An 18,316-nucleotide genomic window follows, 5' to 3' on the forward strand; every position below is an offset into this window, starting at 1 on the left:
TGGATGCTCAGGTTGTGAACGTGATCCATGCGGGATGCATGCTCGCAACCCGCAGCGTTCGCAACCCACATCTGCAATTCGGTGCATATGCGCAAAGAGTGATTTAGTGCTTCTGTGCATGCGTGACCGCCAAAACCCGGAAGTAACCCATTCCGGTACTTCTGGGTTTCGGCGGTCGGCAACCTAAAAAACTGCAACCTTGAAGCAGCTTTAACCCAAAGTATGATTGTATTTTTGGTAACTGCTTAGACACTTAGTTGACAATTGATATACAAAGTTTGTTAAATAAATAAATCAAAGCACCAGGCAAAGCCTTTGGCCAGTCAAGCAATTTTTTGTTTGCTTTAAGTTTTTAACTGCTGCTTTTATCTTTTTAATCTTTTGTAGTATTATTTATCGATGTTTGTACTTAATCTTTAAATTAATATTATGAAAGGAAATATATAAACATATTCAATCATATAAATACGATTGTACACACATGTAAAGAAAATAGGGATTTGGATCTTAAGTGAAAGCTACACCATTAGTACTATTATTATTATTATTATTTTGCAAGCAAATATGTGCTCATATTGATGTTAAAATTGCTAGTGGTTGTCATGCAAAAGCGGGAAAATGGATGGAGACTACAGTGTTAAAAAAGTGGCCCAATTTGGCACACATGTTAGAAAAAAGTATTAATGCAATTAGAGTTTGAATTGTAAATGTAAAAAACCATGCTATCCCATTACAGCTAGTTGAAGTAGGGTGTGAAGTTTGGGGGCACAAATAGAGGGAAGGTTTATTGAGGATGTTCTCTTAAAAGACTTTCAGGTTGATGGTCCACATGTTTATTTAGGAGAAAGCCTCCTGCCTGCCTCTTTCCTGTAGCGCTCTCTTGCTGTCAACACACACATGCTTAGGCATATCATATTGGCCTGAATATAAGACGCACCCGGAGATAAGCCACACTTTTAAAATTCAAGGCTTATTTGTGGGTGCAGCCCGCCTCCTGGCACTATCGCCCTGAATGGGGGGGGTGGCAGGCGCTTGGTTCTGAGCACACTGCACACCCACCTCCTGGCACCACCTACCCAAGCTGGCGCCAGGGAAGGCTTGGGAGCGGCGGGCGGGCTGCACGCTCCTGGGCTGGTTCCTGGGGAGGGGGAGCCGTGCCACTTTGCTGGCGGTCTCCCCCCCTTCCCCCTTCCTTAACAGCAGCTCGGGAGGCTTGGGAGTTACAGTCGGGATGGGCGCCGTTGTCCCGCACCCCCAAGAGCCCTTGTGGGCCGCTGTTTCAGCAGCAATATACCTTAAGGTCACAAATATAAGCCGCACTTAACTTTTCACAATCGGAATTTGGGGGGAAAGTGTGGCTTATATTCAGGCCAATACGGTAGTTACACAAGTCGGCCGAAAGGGTTTTTTTTTATCCTTTCTGCCACTTTCCCAAGCTACTGCAGCTGTTCTTAACCACTCCAAGGTTCTCTTCAGTGAGCTGGCTAAAGAGGGACATATCTGTTCCTTCGGGTCATTCTGCTTCCTTGCTGCCCAAAGAAAGGATATTATAGAGTTGGAAGAGGTCCAGAAAAGGGGAACAAACATGATCAAGGGGATGGAGGAAAGGTTGCAGCATTTGGGACTTTCTAGTTTAGAGAAGAGGCTAGTGAGAGGCAACATGATAGATGTTTATAAAATTGCATATCATTGAGAAAGTTGATAAAGGTTTTCCTCCCTCTCTCGTAACACCAGAATGTGGAACCCATTCCCATAGTAGGCTGTGAGAGCAACCAACTTCGATGGTTTTAAAAGAAGATTAGACAAATTCATAGAGGATAGTACTATCAGTGGCTACTAACCCTGATGGCAGTGTTCAGCCTCCAGGGTCAGAGGCAGTAATGCTTCTGAATACCTGTTGGTGAAAACTGCAGGAGGGCAGAATGCTCTTGTGCTGGGGTCATTTGCAGGTTTCTCACAGGGATCTGTGAGAACAGGAAGCTGAGCTAGATGGGCAATTGACCTGATCCAGCAGGCTCTTCTTAGGTTCATTAGAACATAGAAGTGGCTGAAACCTCTATTGCCAACCCCCAGAAATAGATACAAATTGTACAAATGGGTGACCTTTGCTTGTGAAAAATGTTGCCCAACCACTGTTATTGAAATTATACTTTGTGACCAGCTTGTGTGCAACCATTTGAACAATATCAACTCGCAGGTTGCTTGTGCTACATTGCAGTGGATCTCCCCTTTTTCAGTTAGCTAGTGTTCAGCCCCCAATCAGCTGTAAAGCTCACTGGGTAACCTTTTGCCAATCTCTGTCTCCCAGCCTAATTATTTCATAGGTTGCATACAAAGATAAAATGGGATAGTCAGTTTTGTATAAAGTGCTTAGGGGGATGAGTCATGAACACAATTTGATGAGATGTGAGGGGTAATGACAACTACCGAAATGCCTTTGATTAATTAAAAGTCAAAAGGGAAATTGTTTACACAAATTTGATTTGAAGGTTGTTGTGGTTTTTAATGATGTTTTTATTCATGACTTTGTGAGAAGTAGTGGACATAACAGCGCAGAAGTTAAGTCTTGCTTTCCAAATCAGTGACAAAACATCTAAATACTTAACAGAACGTATTTTACATTTATAAGCTATGTTCTGGAATAATTCATTCCTAATTCTGTGGTCCTCTATTTCCTTTCCACAGGGAATTGAAACCTGGAGAAGAAGTCACATGGAGATAATGTATTAAATGAGAAATGCTTTCAGATAATTAAACTTGTATCTATAAGAAGTGTGTGATTGTGTTATCAAATAAAATGAAGAAATGAAGAAATATTTGGGCACTTTGCAACCAGTTAAAGTGCAATCCTGAAGGACTATCTCTCTGTGTATGAACAAGCTTGTACCCTGCTCTCAGGCATACTTCCATTAGCCATACAATGTTTGTAGATGCTAGATACGGGCCCTTTTTGGTGGTGATGCTGCAATTGTGGAATTCCTTCTCTGGGGAGATCAGACAGGGCCCTTTTCATTCCACTAAAACAAAAAAAGTCTTAACATTCCACTCAAACAGACATTTGGAATTTTTAAAAAATGGGTGATAACCAACAAAGTCACGTTCAGAGTATTATTTGACTTGTTAGTTGTTTGTTTCACAGAAGTTTCAAAATGACTTGCAGCATAAATAAAAATACATTGTAATGTTGATATGTTCACACAAAAACATATGCAGTCTCCCAAGAGCAGCAGAAAGCTAACAGCAAAACATCATCTGCCAAAAGCCTGGAAAAAGAGAAGTTTCTACCTGACACTGAAAATAGCTGGTTAGGCCTGAGCGATGTATCAATACATTGCCTGGACCGGTATGAGGGCCAGACCGCAATGGTCGCTTCACCCAGTGGTATATCATGAATGTCACCACTCCTGAGTCCCTCCTGCCACCAGTGCTCTGCGCACCAAAGGAAAAACAAATGGCAGTCAGGCACTGGTGGCAGAGAGACTCTGGAGCAGTGGCGGTTTCACTCAATATACCGCTGGGTGAAACTGATCTCTCCCTGGCCATCATATAACTGAGGGAGGAACTGCCAAAGGAAAGCACCTGGCCATGTTTCTGTGACCATTGGTTCAGCACAAAAACCCACTCTACTAACAGAACACTGCTTCCCTGTTTCATTGCAAAGAGTTGGGCAGTTCATGTACTGTGATAGCTCCATGGGGACCCAAGCTGGCACCATAATGGCGGTGCCCTTGAAGCCCTACGGGGCTGCAGCAAAAATTACTTCCTCTTGCAACATATGCAAAGATGGCAGCAGTTTTTGAAGGATAAAAATACGTAAAATGCTCGGACTTGGTTGCAATAACACACAATCTTTAAAAAAGACAGGACTAATCTATACTGGTGAGTTATAATGTGTTATAAAATGTGACACCAGAGGGCGCTGTACAGCAGTCAATGGAAAATTGTACTGAGACCTATACAGTATTTTTCTTAGCGTTTTTTTTAGATCAGTGTAGACCCAGCCTGAACTGATTGCATGAAGCAATAAAGAAAATTTTAACTGACCAATAATGTACATAACTATTCAATGAGGCTAACATGTACAGTTAATAACAATGTAACCATATGCCATAAAGTGCCCACCCCATTCTGCAAATCACTTCTCATCAATCCTCATAAGGATCCTGACTTCTATGGATTAATACAGAATTAATTAATATTTGCAGAGAGCTCCAATTTTTTTGGATAAACTTTTGATAGGCCCTTGCACAAAACCTGTGATGTAGCAGTGGCAGGTACAATTATGAAACACGCATCTAAGGCTTCAACCTATTATTTTTCTCTCAAACATCTCTGCAAAGGAGCCCTTATTTTAAGTATATGTACAATTTATCCCCTTTTTCAGCCTATCTACTGAAGGTGTGGGGAACCTGTTGCCTCCTAGGTTTTGCTGTACAGTGGCACCTCAGGTTAAGTACTTAATTCGTTCTGGAGGGCCGTACTTAACCTGAAACTGTTCTTAACCTGAAGCACCACTTTAGCTAATGGGGCCTCCTGCTGCCGCCGTGCCGCCAGAGCCTGATTTCTGTTCTTATCCTGAAGCAAAGTTCTTAACCTGAAGCACTATTTCTGGGTTAGCGGAGTCTGTAACCTGAAGCGTATGTAACCTGAGGTACCACTGTACAACTCCCATCACAGACTGATGGTAGTTGTGGTTCAGCAGCTTCTGGAGGGCAACTGTTGCAGCCTTATACAGTGCAATCCTGTTTGTATCTACTCAGGAGTAAACCATATTGAGCCCAATAGTACTCTCAGTGCGGCCCTGACATTCCAGTGAATATATATACATTGAAGTAGGGATAAAAATTTTGCTAGGAATGCCCTTTCGGAGTAGAACACACTGGGCTTTTGTTTTTGAAAAGCTGAAAAGGAGCTGTGCAGCTGTCAAGGGAGGAGGAAAATAGTGGATAGAAATGAAAAGGGCAGCAGCTGGTGTCATTTAGGGTTAAAAATATAAATTATATAAAGGATAAGACTATTGGGAACTCAAGGCTCTCTCCCCACCCCCAACTCGAACTGTTACTCTCTACTATGATCGAAATAAATTTAAAAATTGTCAAGTAGCACCTTAGAGACCAACTAAGTTTGTTCTGGGTATAAGCTTTCGTGTGTATGCACACTTCTACTATGATGGCGCTGACCCATCGACTGAGCAAGATTAATTTCCTGAGGGGCACATCAGGGTTATCTCAAAGCACGGCGTCGAAAGGGAACCTCTCTTCTATGCGTTTTTCTCCGACCGCACTTTTCTGTTCCCCCCTCCCCTTTCAATCGGAACCGGAAGTGAAGGCTGCTCGGGGTAGCCGCGAGCGTTCTCTGCCCCTCGCGTACCTCTTTGGGGCGATTGTTGCGTTCGTAGAGATAGGTGGCGGCGTGGGGGAGAGCGAAGCCCAGCCTATCCGAGGGGAGGGGGGGAGCGGTAGCCACGGCGATTGGCTGCAGCGGGTCACGGGGCGGAGCTTGGATTGGCTGGGCGGAGGTCATGTGGTGTGGAGGCTGCCTCTGGCGGCGGCGGCGGCGGCCGTGGTGGTGGTGGGAGACAAAAAAACATGGAGGCCATCTTCCACGAGAGGGTAAGCGGAACGAGAGTGGCGGCGGGGGGGGGGGCTGTGGGGGAAGCGGGAGAGGCTTTCCTGAGGGAGCGGCCTGCCTGCGAAGAGAGGGGAGGGGCTCGAGGGGGAAGCCGCGTGGCTTCGGCTCTTGCCGTCCGCCTGGCCGGTCCAGGGGCTGCATTGGAAGCCGCCTGGGGAAGCCTCTCCCCCTGGACACAAGTTTATGGACCTTCGGTTGTATGAGGGGCGAAGGGGGCCCTCTTTTTGGGACGCTTCAGTGGCACTTAGTGGGGGGGCAGGTTAAGCAGTTGTTGTTTAGTCGTGTCCGACTCTTCGTGACCCCATGGACCAGAGCACGCCAGTCACTCCTGTCTTCCTCTGCCTCCCGCAGTTTGGTCAAACTCATGCTGGTAGCTTCGAGAACACTATCCAACCATCTCGTCCTCTGTCGTCCCCTTCTTCTTGTGCCCTCCATCTTTCCCAACATCAGGGTCTTTTCCAGGGAGCCTTCTATTCTCATGAGGTGGCCAAAGTATTGGAGCCTCAGCTTCAGGATCTGTCCTTCCAGTGAGCACTCGGAGCTGATTTCCTTCAGAATGGAGAGGTTTGATCTTCTTGCAGTCCATGGGAGTCTTCTCCACCACCATAATTCAAAAGCATCAATTCTTCGGGGATCAGCCTTCTTTATGGTCCAGCTCTCACTTCCATACATCACTACTGGGAAAACCATAGCTTGTTGGCAAGATGATGTCTCTGCTTTTTAAGATGCTGTCTAGGTTTGTCATTGCTTTTCTCCCAAGAAGCAGGTGTCTTTTAGGGTTCCCTTATCCGCAGACCCTCCAAGGGTCCCTGTTTTCCAGGGACACCCAGTCCCGGATTTACAGAAGCCGTCGCGGTTTCTGATTTGATCCCCGAATGTCCCGCTTTTCCTTAGGGTGTCCCTATTTTCATCAGAGAAATGTTGGAGGGTATGGCGGAATGTCCTCATTTTCTTTGGAGAAATTTTGGAGTTATACGACCCTCCGAGCCGTCTGAAGGCAATCTTGTATTGGGAAGTGGGGTTTTTTTAAAAAAAGTTCAATTATGTTTTTTCTATATGTTGGACGCTGCCCAGAGTGGCTGGAACAACCCAGTCAGATGTGTGGGGTGTAAGTAGTGAAATTGTCATCATGGAATGGGATGTCGCTATTTTCATTGGAAAAATGTTGGAGGGTATGAATCCATCCTAATTGCTTTTATGGTCTCTGCTCATAGTATTAATAATAAGTTTATTTATACCCCGCCCATCTGGCTGGGTTGCCCCAGCCACTCTATATTTCTATACTATCCTTGTGTCCTATTGCTTGAAAGGTGGGGATGTTTAGAGAGAGAGATTTTTGAGATCACCCTTGTATATTGTACTCAACCCTGGTATTTGTTAGAGGAAGGGTGATCTCGAAAGTCTGAAAAAAATAACAAAGTAAACTCTTGTTCTCCGCCTTTTTCTACTGACAGGATACTAACGATCATTGGAAATGGCTAATCCCCTATTAAAGCATGTTCATATAATTGTAAGCTGGGTGGCACAGAGGAGTGTTTTTCTCTTTATTCCTTCCTGGTGGGGAAGTGCCGGGCAACTAACTCTGCTGCTAATGGCAGGGAGTACAAAATAGGGAAGTGGTGGTTCGGCTTGAAGGACAAGGGTGAGTCACAATCCTAGTTTGAAGGGTACTGCTTAGTTCAAAACATTGTCCACTCCACTGACATCTGTATAATGTATCTTTGCTGTGCCTTAGCTACTTTACTTGTGCAGTATTAAATAATTTTTTCTGTCCTAAACATATGACCAGCTTGCTATTTTGAAAACATGTGATTTTTTAAAATAATTTGATAATAGTGTTGCACATGACATGACTTTCTTTGCTTTTGGCACAACTTTCATCTTTCATTTTTTCATGTTATCTACTAGTGATAAGGCAAACATGCTTGCCTCCAAGGTGCAGTCACCTTATCAACTTACAAGCAAGTGTGATATATCCTGGTCACGCCTGCATTTCACTTCTGGTACAACATAACTTGATTAGCTTCATGAGTATATTGTATTGCTTGTGTTAATTGACTGGAAATAATTTACCACATTCATATCCTGTCCTTGCTCCAAGGAGCTCATTGTACCATTCATGGGCTAACTAATTTGATCACTTACAACAACTCGTAAGGTAGTTCAGACTGAAATGTTGTGACTTTTTTCAGGACTGAGACACATTTAAAAGAAATATATTTTTCTAGTCAAACACTCTGTGTGACACCCCATTAAGTGGAAACTGGACTAGTTTCCTCTTGATATTCCTTCCAGGCCTTAAACTTTATTAATATTCTTATAAATTAACTCCCCCTCCAAGGTTTTGGGTACAGTTTAATAGATTATATGCGGAAAACACTTCTGTACACAATGAGGTTACTCAGTACCCCCTTCTACAGCTGTTGTCTCTTATGCCTTCCAAAAAGCACCTCCAGAGCATTGGTCCAGCTTGACAGCGTGAGAAGCAAACTTGAGCTCCACTTTAATGATAAACAGTTCTTCAAAAAAGATTCCGCTTCCATGGAAAGAAAAAACTTTGTATGAAATGTTTTCAGAAATTTAAATGCAGAGCTCATGTTCTATTTTCTGAAGTAAGAAGACACAGGGATATAGAAGCCTTTTAGCTAAATCAGTTATGATTGCATAAAGGCACAAATATAATTATATGTCTCAAAGGTACATCATCCTACACACATTCTTTCTGACAAAACATTGTGCACACCCTATTTCCTCAACTTCTAAGCTGGAATGTGACGTTGTCGTTGTTGTTTTGCAAAGCAGCCCTATATACAGGCTGAATGAAAATGTTCTGTCATCAACACTTTTCTTGAAATTGGGAAGTGTTTGCTACTTCATTCTGAACTCAATAGTATGATTGAACAATTGATGCCCGAAGGATTCAGTCAAGTCACCACTGGCTTCCTATTTGACCCTTAGTACAGCTCTGAGCCAAGGACTGTTTTCCCATCCCCAGAATTATTCCTTTTAGCCCTTTCTCCCATGCAGGCGAAGAAATGGGTAAAGAGGCTCTTTAATACCTTCTTCAGCTGTGAACCACAAGAAGTTCTCTGTCTTCATTATATAAATCCCTCTGTTTGCCTGTGTAGTAGTTTGTGCGTGGTGGCGAGCTGCTTAGAACTCTGAGAGAGCCTCTGTTTATGGTTACACTTGCAGTGCAATCTGATACATGTTTATCCTGAAGTAAGCCCAACCATGGTTAGTCTTGCTTGTTCTCAGGTAGATGTGTATATGATTGCAGTCTTAGTACGGGAGGTGATTATGATTACAGTGGTACCTCAGTTTATGAACTTAATCCGTTCCGGAAGTCCGTTTTTAAACCAAAGCCATTCTTAAACCGAGGCGCTCTTTCCCTAATGAGGCTTCCCACCACCAGTACCCTTCCACGGTTCGGCTTCCGTTCGTTGACCGAGGTAAAGTTGGCTAACAAGAACACTACTTCCAGCTTTGCGGAGTTCATATACCAGGGCTGTTACCAGTTCGTAAACAGGGCTGTTCTTAAACCAAGGTGAAAAGGTGAAGGACTCCTGACAGTTAAGTCCAGTTGCAAACGACTCTGGGGTTGCGGCGCTCATCTCACTTTACTGGCCGAGGGAGCCGATGTTTGTCCGCAGACAGTTTTTCCAGGTCATGTGGCCAGCATGACTAAGCTACTTCTGGTGAAACAAGAGAAGCGCACAGAAACGCTGTTTACTTTCCAGCTGGAGCGGTACCTATTTATCTACTTGCACTTTGATGTGCTTTTGAACTGCTAGGTTCAAAACTGCTAGGTTGGCAGGAGCAGGGACTGAGCAACGGGAGCTCACCCCGTTATGGGATTTCGAACCGCCGACCTGATTGGCAAGCCCTAGGCTCAGTGGTTTAGACCACAGCACCACCCGTGTCCCTTAAATCGAGGTACCACTGTATTTCTTTTTTTCAGTTTTCTGTTGTGAGCAACAAAAGTGACTGAAGCATGGCAATCCCTGGAATATTTGAGTGATTGTGTTAAAGCTTCTGTTGCTTTTCCTGCTGAGGAGGATTGGGTTAGAAAGCAAGCAACTAATTTAACTATAGCCCACTATTTAGTCAAATAGCTTGCAACAGTTGCAAGCCATTAAAAAGATGCGGCAAAAGATGGTGGAAGGATACTTGAGTATAGTCATACCTCAGGTTACACATGCTTCAGGTTGTATTTTTTTGGGTTATGGACCGCCAAAACCCGGAAGTACTGGAATGGGTTTCTTCTGGGTTTTGGCAGTCACGCATGTGCAGAAGCGCCAAATTGCAACCCGCGCGTGCGTAGATGCACCACTGCAGGTTACAAACGTGCATCCCGCACGGATCATGTTCGCTACCCGAGTGTCCACTGTATAGCAGTCCCTTCTGCCACCTGATGGTCCACATGCCAGGTTTTTCCCTGCAGAGGCAGGGACAAGAAGGAGCTGCAAATGGATTTGGGCTGGCTGAAAGTATTGCTTGTGTGGATAGAGGTAATGTTGCTGACCCTTCAGTCTTCAATTGTAAATATGACTCAAAAGATTGCTGAGCCAAAGACTTAAATATTTTTGTATCCTGTGACCATTGGCATAATTGGCATTGGGAAGTTCAATCAAGTATGACAACCACATTGAAGAAGAGAGGAAATTCCAATGCCATATATTTATGAATAGATGTGTGTCTGACCATGTTAACTGCTATTCACGTGCCTGCTGACATTAGGCAGTAGCCCTTGATGGAGTTGTACCTCAGTCTGCCTATTAGGAGACCAAATTATTTAAAATACTTTTTTCAGTAGTTTTTCCTGTCCATTTTCTCTTCATTTGGAGCAGTGGTAAACTTTATTATATAATACAGTTGATGTGCATATTTTGTCACAGAATCCAATATGTGCAACAATATGCATGGTCTAGTTTGCTAGCAGCTGCACAGTAAATATGTGGGATTGATTGGCCAAGAGAAGAAAGGCCTAAAGAGGCAATTCAGAAAAGCTCAAGTGATTGGGACTGGGCTTCTGCTGTTGCACAATTTTTGTGACATGTACCTTTGCATGGACTTTGCTGGATAATGCTTCTATAATAAAAATGGAAGTGACTTAAAAGCTCTTGAAGAAACAGTCTGTTCAACTTCGTGTCTATAGACCTGTCCATTTCACTGTCAAGAGAGGGAGAGCATTTCTCAAAGTGACAAAACACAGAAGTCTTTTAAAAACACAACATTCCAGCTAAAGCAGTTAATGATTATTAATGGAGAATTCTTAATTCCTTAGGTATAACTTGAGTTAATACCTCTCGGTACCTTCCAACATAAAGCATAGTTAGTTTAAGATAACCCAAATTAGATCTTTCATGAGGTCTGTACTGTACAGGGGGGAAGGCATTCAGGCTCAAACTTCATTTGAATACATGTGTTTACTGTCCTCAGGGCAATTTAAAGGGTCAGTGTGCTTATTGGCAGCCCATATTCACCGATCTTTCTTCAATTAAAAAAAAAAACAGTCTCTAATCCTGGAACCAACATTAGCTCCCCTGGCCATTGGAAGGAGTTAGCAAAGCTAGCAGCTAGACTCAAAATCACCAAACATTGGAAGTCTGCATCATAGAATCATAAGAGTTGGAAGAGACCACAAGGGCCATCGAGTCCAACCCCCTGCCAAGCAGGAAACACCATCAGAGCACTCCTGACATATGGTTGTCAAGCCTCTGCTTAAAGACCTCCAAAGAAGGAGACTCCACCACACTTCTTGGCAGCAAATTCCACTGTCGAACAGCTCTTACTGTCAGGAAGCATCAGGTCGGGTCCCTCAAGAAATGAATGGTTTAAGAGGATGTGAGGCATGGCCTTGTGTGAGCATTAACCTGTCGCAGGTGTTCTAAAAGGGGTCACAAAGCAATACCATTTTGATGTTGTATAGTCTCTGTTCATACACTAAATAAATAAAAATAGCATGTTCATAGACCCTTCCGCCCATGACATATGCCTCTGTGTGGTGAGACTACCTTATTGATATGTGACTCTTACTTTCCAAATGCCCTTTCTTAGAATCTTTCTTATTATGATGTCTGCAAAAGTGTACGGAGCCTTCTGTTAATTTTATTCCCACTGCAATAGCATACTCCACACAACCATAGTTCTTTGTGTCTTTATTATTTATCTTGTTTGAATGTTGTTTTTGAAAGCTCAGTAAACACGTCCTTAAAAAAACCCCAGGATTTGAACAATGAAACCATGGCAAGACATTGTAATGTTCATTGTGGCGTTCTTTTCTTTTCTTACATTTCCATTCGTTAGCAAGAAGGCTCCCTGTGTGCCCAGCATTGCTTGAATAACTTACTACAAGGGGAATATTTCAGTCCTGTAGAACTGTCTTCTATTGCACAGCAACTGGATGAAGAAGAGCGAATAAGGATGGCAGAAGGAGGACTTTCTAGTGAAGAGTATCAAACATTTTTACAGGTAACAGCCTTTAAAACTCTTCAGATGAACTGGCATTAATTCACCAACTTGTTTTATGCAAATTTAATATGCTTAAAATGGGATGGGTCTACCAAATATATTTCCTGGGTACCTATTTTATTTGCCTGGGGTGGTTTGTGGTTTACTAAAAATATGTTTAAGCATGAATAAATTGTGAAGAATGGGCATAACTCATTCTCAGCTTCTGTCCGCCCCCCCCCCCCCGAAGTCTTTCTAGTAATACGGATTAATCACCTTCCCCCTTTCCCCTTTTCCATTTGTTTTTGAACAGCAGCCTTCTGGAAACATGGATGACAGTGGCTTCTTCTCTATTCAAGTAAGCATTCTCCTTGTAGTCTCCGTTCTTAAAAAGTGTGTTTTAGTGAGAGTTCAATCTATGTTCACATTTTTGAGCCTGTTTAGGAGACAGTTCAGATCCCTGTTGCTGCAACCCTACAGATAATTTTGATCTTTATATGCCACTAATTTTTCAGTAACATTTAGGCAGCCTTATAGTTTTTATAGACCTTTCCTTTAAATCAGAAGTCTTCTACGTACTTGGGGTTGGTGGTTTACATGTATCTTCCAAAGTGGCAAAAGCATTAAAGTGGTGAATGATTTTTTTATTACACAATTGAAATATGCAGTTATACAATTTCATTTTGTTTGGTGATATAATTCCCTTCAATTTGTGCTCTTGGTAAATAGATCAGCCCATGGGTCCTTTAAGGCTTATATTTAATGGAAATATTTCTTTGTTTTTCTGAATGGTGCAGCAGGAAAGTGATAATTGCAGCTCCATGTTGTACAAGGCATGTCTGTAACAATTTTAGTGTTCACACTGATGTTTCCTGAATCAGGCAAGCAAAATGCGAAAGGTGTGTTGATACACACACACACACACACACACACACACACATTGAAGAAACACTTATCTTGTTTGCATTTTAAGCTGTTTCATGGGTATCTCAAACTAAAAGATGGACTATATATTTAGTAAGTAACTAGTGCCAAGAAAATATTGAGTAAATAACTAGGGCCAGGAGCTTCAGATCCGTGTACATGACTGTGTGAGAGCTCCACACTTCACATGTATGCTACAGAAAACACCAGTGTTAAAAAGAAGAAAGAAATCATTGAAACTGGCAGACTTACAATTGCAACTTGCAACTTACAATTCCACTTTGCTTTAAATAGTATTCCTTTTCTTGTACAGAGTGTCTGAGGTGAATTGTCTCTGTGATTTCCCAACTGTCTTTTTCCCAAACAGCTTTAAAAAGTGTGTGCCATAAACTGTATTTTGAACTGAAAATGTAAAATCAAATGTATTTGACATTCTTCAGAAACGTGCAGAAAGTACTTTGGGAAGGTCTCAATAGTAATTCTGGATAGTATACCTCTTGTGCAAATATCCTGACCTGCTTAGAACATGGGTGGTTTTTGTTTTGTATCTTAGAGCATGCTAGGACAAAGTGAAATCTTTTGTAGTTATGGAGCTTGCTGAATTAGGCAAATTGCCTCTCAATAGCTTGCCAACATCCAGTTCAGGCATTCAGCATAAATGAAGTGCAAAACAAAACAAAGTGACAATTGTATAGCTGTTTATAACACCAGTTCAGGAGTGTTATGCCTTTTGAGAATTTCCTCGTCAAATTGTGTATTCGTTATTCACCCTTAAATGTGTTATATATGTGGTATGCTGAATGTAGATTCATGAAGGTTGACTTTTGAATTTTCTCATCCCAGTGGTTTCCTTTTAATAAAACTTAAATTTTTTCCAGTCCCAGCTTTGTGAAAACAATATATTTGTTTTTATAGTGGCTAAAATGGTTGCATTGCTTAAATTTTATAACTGACTGGTTTGTCTCATGAAAAGTGCTGTTTTTTGACAGGTTATAAGCAATGCCTTGAAAGTTTGGGGTTTAGAACTAATCCTCTTCAACAGCCCAGAGTATCAGAGGCTCGGGATCGACCCTATGTAAGAATTTCTTTTTAGCTCCCTGCTTCCATTATACCAAAAAAAAAAAAAATGCAAGAAAAAGAAACCCTATCATTTTCTTCAGAGTTCCTTTTGAAAATTAGTATATCAAGTTCTGGTTTTATCCCCTCAGCATTTTCTTTTTCATATTATTGAGGCCTTACATATCCATTTGTCCTCTGAGCCTTCATGACATCTCAGTATCTGTGGCATCACAGAATGCTGATTTTGAATGGTACGTGGCATCATATCTGCTTTATGACATCATGGTGTGTGTCTATTAATATATATGCTTTATATATACAAAAATATCAAAGGAGTGCTATCTCAATTCTCTGAACCATCAAAACATTTAAATGATCAAATATCTGATTGAAATTGTAGCTGAATTTAATAAAATGCTTAAAATGATAGCAAAATGACACCAATGATAGTAAAAAAAAAAAACCCTTTTAAATACGAGCTCTAATAATTCTTTGTATACGTTGTGTTTTTCTTCTTTTAGAAATGAAAGATCTTTTATTTGTAACTATAAGGAACACTGGTTTACAGTTCGAAAGTTAGGAAAACAGGTGACATTCTATTTTTTTTCTTGTTTAAAAATTAACGTCAAGCTTGGGTGTCAGAAGAATGTTGCTTTTAGGGCCAAGTATTATAATTGCGTATTTGACAGCCTAAGACTGTAGTTGAATAACATTCACAGCTGTTTACTTGCATCACAGAACAACCATGTAGTTTGGCATAAATGTGCATAATATGAAGGGCAGCATCCCAACAACATTCCAGCCTTTGGGCCACAGTTCTTTAAGTCTCCTTTCAAATCAATTACATGACGGCATCTACCAATACCGGAAGGAGTGGGGAGATGATTGTATTGTTGATTTCTTTAAGAAATCAACAATGGGGGAGCACTTCAGTGTTTGACAGCGGTTGCACAGCATGCAAAGAGCTAAATGAAATGGGATAGAGTTTAAAAATAAATAAATTGAGTGACCTACTTTTTTAAAAAAAAAAAACACCTTATCCTGTGAGGAGATGGGGCTAGTATTTGCCACTTAAAAATAAGAGAGAATAAAAATAAGATAATCTGGCATGTTGAAGAGCTGTTGCTCATCCTCCACATCACAAGTTATATAAAATAAGATGCTTCAAATAGTTGTGGCAGCGACATTCCACGAGGCAGTTACAGTCATAATGGGTTCTCTGCGGGGAGAGCATCAATTTTTTTTGGGGGGGGGGGTTTACAAATTGTTATACCTTGAGTGTTCATGAACACAGGTCTTTCTCAGCAGAAGCATGAGCTATTTGGACTGATATTTGATCAAAGACTGCACGTTTAGTTGGGCATTTATGTAAAACTGTATCCTGCTTTTCATAAAATGGTTTCCCATCAGTTAAAAATTTGATGGCAGGTGCTGTACACCAACAAACGCCCTGTCTTCAGTCTGTCAGGCAAAAAAGGCAAGATGAACAAATGAGGGGAGCAATCAGTTCAATAGTGCCAGAACACAGTGTTGGGGTTGCTAAAAATGAACTCCTAGAACACTTTTAGTCACCTATTGACATCTCCTACTCTAGTTGGTAGGTGCCTGTTGTGCTGCTCACTTCTTCTGAGGTCTAGGTGAACAGCCAAATCATGCTACATAGAATCAGAATTGCAGGGTTGGAAGACACGCCAACGTGTCATCTAGTGTAACCCCTGCAGTGCAGGAATCTCAGCTAAAGCATCCTTGACAGATCGCATGAGCGTTTTGGTTGACGTAATCAAAACTCGAGAACGTATGGTGAACTGTGCCCAAGCTAGGAGATGGGGCATTGCAAAGAATGAGGCATCACAGTTTCCGGAACATAATGAGTTTAAGGGATGTAAAAATGCACCCTATATCAGTTCAGTCAAAGGATGTTCTAGGTTGAACGTTTAGTTGTACACAAATCCCACAGCTTTCTTAGATGCTATTTTGTGACTGGTGTCTAGTTTTCTCTGCCTTTTTATATGCTGTTAAGAAATTATGTATATAACACACAAGGCAATATTAGCCCCTATAAATAACAACACTTCATACCTTCTTTTCTCACACTGCTCTAAGCCAAAATATTTGAATAAGATATGCAGAGAGGACTATTACCAGGAATACATATTGATATGGTGATTTAGAAGTAAAGCAAAGGCATGTTAAGAGAAGGAGCAGGACCAAGCCTCAGGCTCACATGCTTCGTCTTTGCTTGCATATCAGGTTTAGTAATATTTGATTCAGATTTCTGACCAACCAAAGATTTGCTAATCTTTGGTTTGATGGGTTCAAACAAAATGGCACACCGTGATTGACAGTTTCTGATCTCTGTGCTTCTACCTGCTCATTCTTCCAATTCAAAACCAGTTTTTGGCACTAAGGCTGAATGCCCCCAAAATCTATTCAGTAAAGCTGACACCTCTGTGATATTAAAGCATTGCAGCTGATTTCTCTGTGGGTTGTCTATTCAGTACATTAGTCCCCTAACCTACAGATTGATCAGTGTTTCTAGACAGAAGCAACCAGAGTTGTTGTATGGTACAGTGGTACCTCTGGTTACAAACTTAATTTGTTCTGGAGTACGTTCTTAACCTGAAAACGTTCTTAACCCGAGGTACTACTTCCAGGTTTGTGGAGTCTGTAACCTGAAGTGTTTGTAACCCAAGGTGCTTGTAACCCGAGGTACCACTGTATTTCTGATGCAGTGGTTGCTAATTGTTAACGTAGTTTCTCTCTGGCCTTAGAAACTTCTGCACCAGAAACTACAATGTGCACAGTTCTCTCCCATGCATGGCTAGCACTTCCTTTGAGTCCAGCCTAGATCTGCCCCCCGACTAAATGCTAAAGCTCCCACTGCAGGTAACCCATAAACTTTGGAGGCGACTGGAGCTTTGACCAATTCAGAAGTTATTTGCAAGCGTCAGTTGAGCTTTATTCAGATAATTACTCTTCAATTTCTTTATTAGGCTATAGTGGCAACCCTACTGAAATTTCAGATGAAGCAGGCAATAAGCAGTACTCAGTTCATTCACTCATGCTTGAAAGTTGTGTGTACTCATAGCAATTACATATACAGCAGGCAGGTGTTTGCCATGTACAAAAATAAATGGACTAAATCACATGTTAACTACTTTTATTTGAAATCTTTTTTCTAAAATTACAGTGGTTCAACTTGAATTCTCTCTTGACGGGTCCAGAACTAATATCTGATACTTACCTTGCACTTTTCCTGGCCCAGTTACAACAGGAAGGTAATGCTAACTTTGAAATATTGAGCCCTGTTATTTGAAAGCAAGAGTAAAATTCAAAGGCCAACCAATGATGTTCATGCAAGAAGTCTGTCTTCCTCAATTTTATGAATAAAACAATGACATCCACTAAGTGTACTAGTTATAATGAAGGAAAGACAGAATCCAAAATACTGGCAAATGACAGTTTTATTCTCTTCCCTATTCCCCCTGCTCTTCCCCCTCCCTTTGTAATGTTTCTTGATAAGTTTTGGTCTCTCATATTTTGGCTACTTGCTTTTACTTTCTTCAGGCTATTCAATATTTGTGGTAAAGGGTGACCTTCCAGATTGTGAGGCTGACCAGTTACTGCAAATGGTTCGGGTGCAGCAGATGCAGCGGCCAAAATTGATTGGGGAAGAGACACTGCAATCAAGAGATCAGAGGTAAGGTAAATAAAAACTTGTATTTTAATCAGTGTTGAGCGTTGGATGTGAGTAACATTGAACTCTGAAAGTAAGCAAGGAAATACAGTAAGAGATAACTACTACCCTTTTGTAGCAGGAGTGAGAGTAATTCAAAACATCTTTCCCTCTGCCTGCTTTTATCTTCAAAACTCTTTTGTGTAAGCTAGAGATGAACTCTTAGCTTCCTTGTCTCTGAGTGTTCACTTGCCACTTCTTCGAACTTTGTGGCTGTTGTCCTCCACACAATACTAAGTAGGACATATGTTTCCTATACCACCTTATCAGTGGGAAGGTTGTATAAGAACAATAAAAGGTACAGGCAGCCCCCCACTGACGTGTGTTCAATATGTGTCTGACCATGTATCGCACCAAACCCGGAAGTAACCCAGAAACATAATAAAATACGCCCCTAAGAAGGTGGAATGGGGGCAGAGTAGGTAGTGGAGGCAGAACGGGGTGTTTGCAGGCTTTTTCAATTGCACCCAATTTCATGGAAGTGTGTTACGATGCAGAACACAACACCCACGC

General features: G+C 41.7%; 1 protein-coding gene and 1 long non-coding RNA gene across 8 annotated transcripts in view; both read left to right on the forward strand.

The window, feature by feature from the left end:
• Positions 1–5,480: 5,480 nt before the first annotated feature.
• The window catches only part of ATXN3 (ataxin 3), a 19,044-nt gene continuing 6,208 nt past the window's right edge, over positions 5,481–18,316 (forward strand). For 2 of the 7 annotated variants that reach the window (XR_014563636.1, XM_083737260.1), the window contains exons 1-7: positions 5,481–5,612; positions 11,941–12,105; positions 12,398–12,442; positions 13,998–14,083; positions 14,589–14,655; positions 17,258–17,345; positions 17,635–17,767. Coding sequence is in view for 4 of the 7 variants with exons in the window: in XM_083737260.1 (XP_083593386.1) it covers positions 5,589–5,612; positions 11,941–12,105; positions 12,398–12,442; positions 13,998–14,083; positions 14,589–14,655; positions 17,258–17,345; positions 17,635–17,767 (608 nt within the window). In the remaining 3 variants the exon portion in view is untranslated. The remainder of the gene's footprint in view (positions 5,613–11,940; positions 12,106–12,397; positions 12,443–13,997; positions 14,084–14,588; positions 14,656–17,257; positions 17,346–17,634; positions 17,768–18,316) is intronic. The other 5 variants (XR_014563637.1, XM_083737261.1, XR_014563638.1 and 2 more) reach the window with 3 other exon arrangements.
• Positions 14,662–17,210, forward strand: LOC310844997. Its single transcript, XR_014564410.1, has 2 exons — positions 14,662–16,007; positions 16,088–17,210. It is a non-coding gene; the product is annotated as an uncharacterized lncRNA (long non-coding RNA).

This window comes from Podarcis gaigeae (genome assembly GCF_964106915.1).
Source record: "Podarcis gaigeae genome assembly, chromosome: 1".
NCBI lineage: Eukaryota > Metazoa > Chordata > Lepidosauria > Squamata > Lacertidae > Podarcis > Podarcis gaigeae.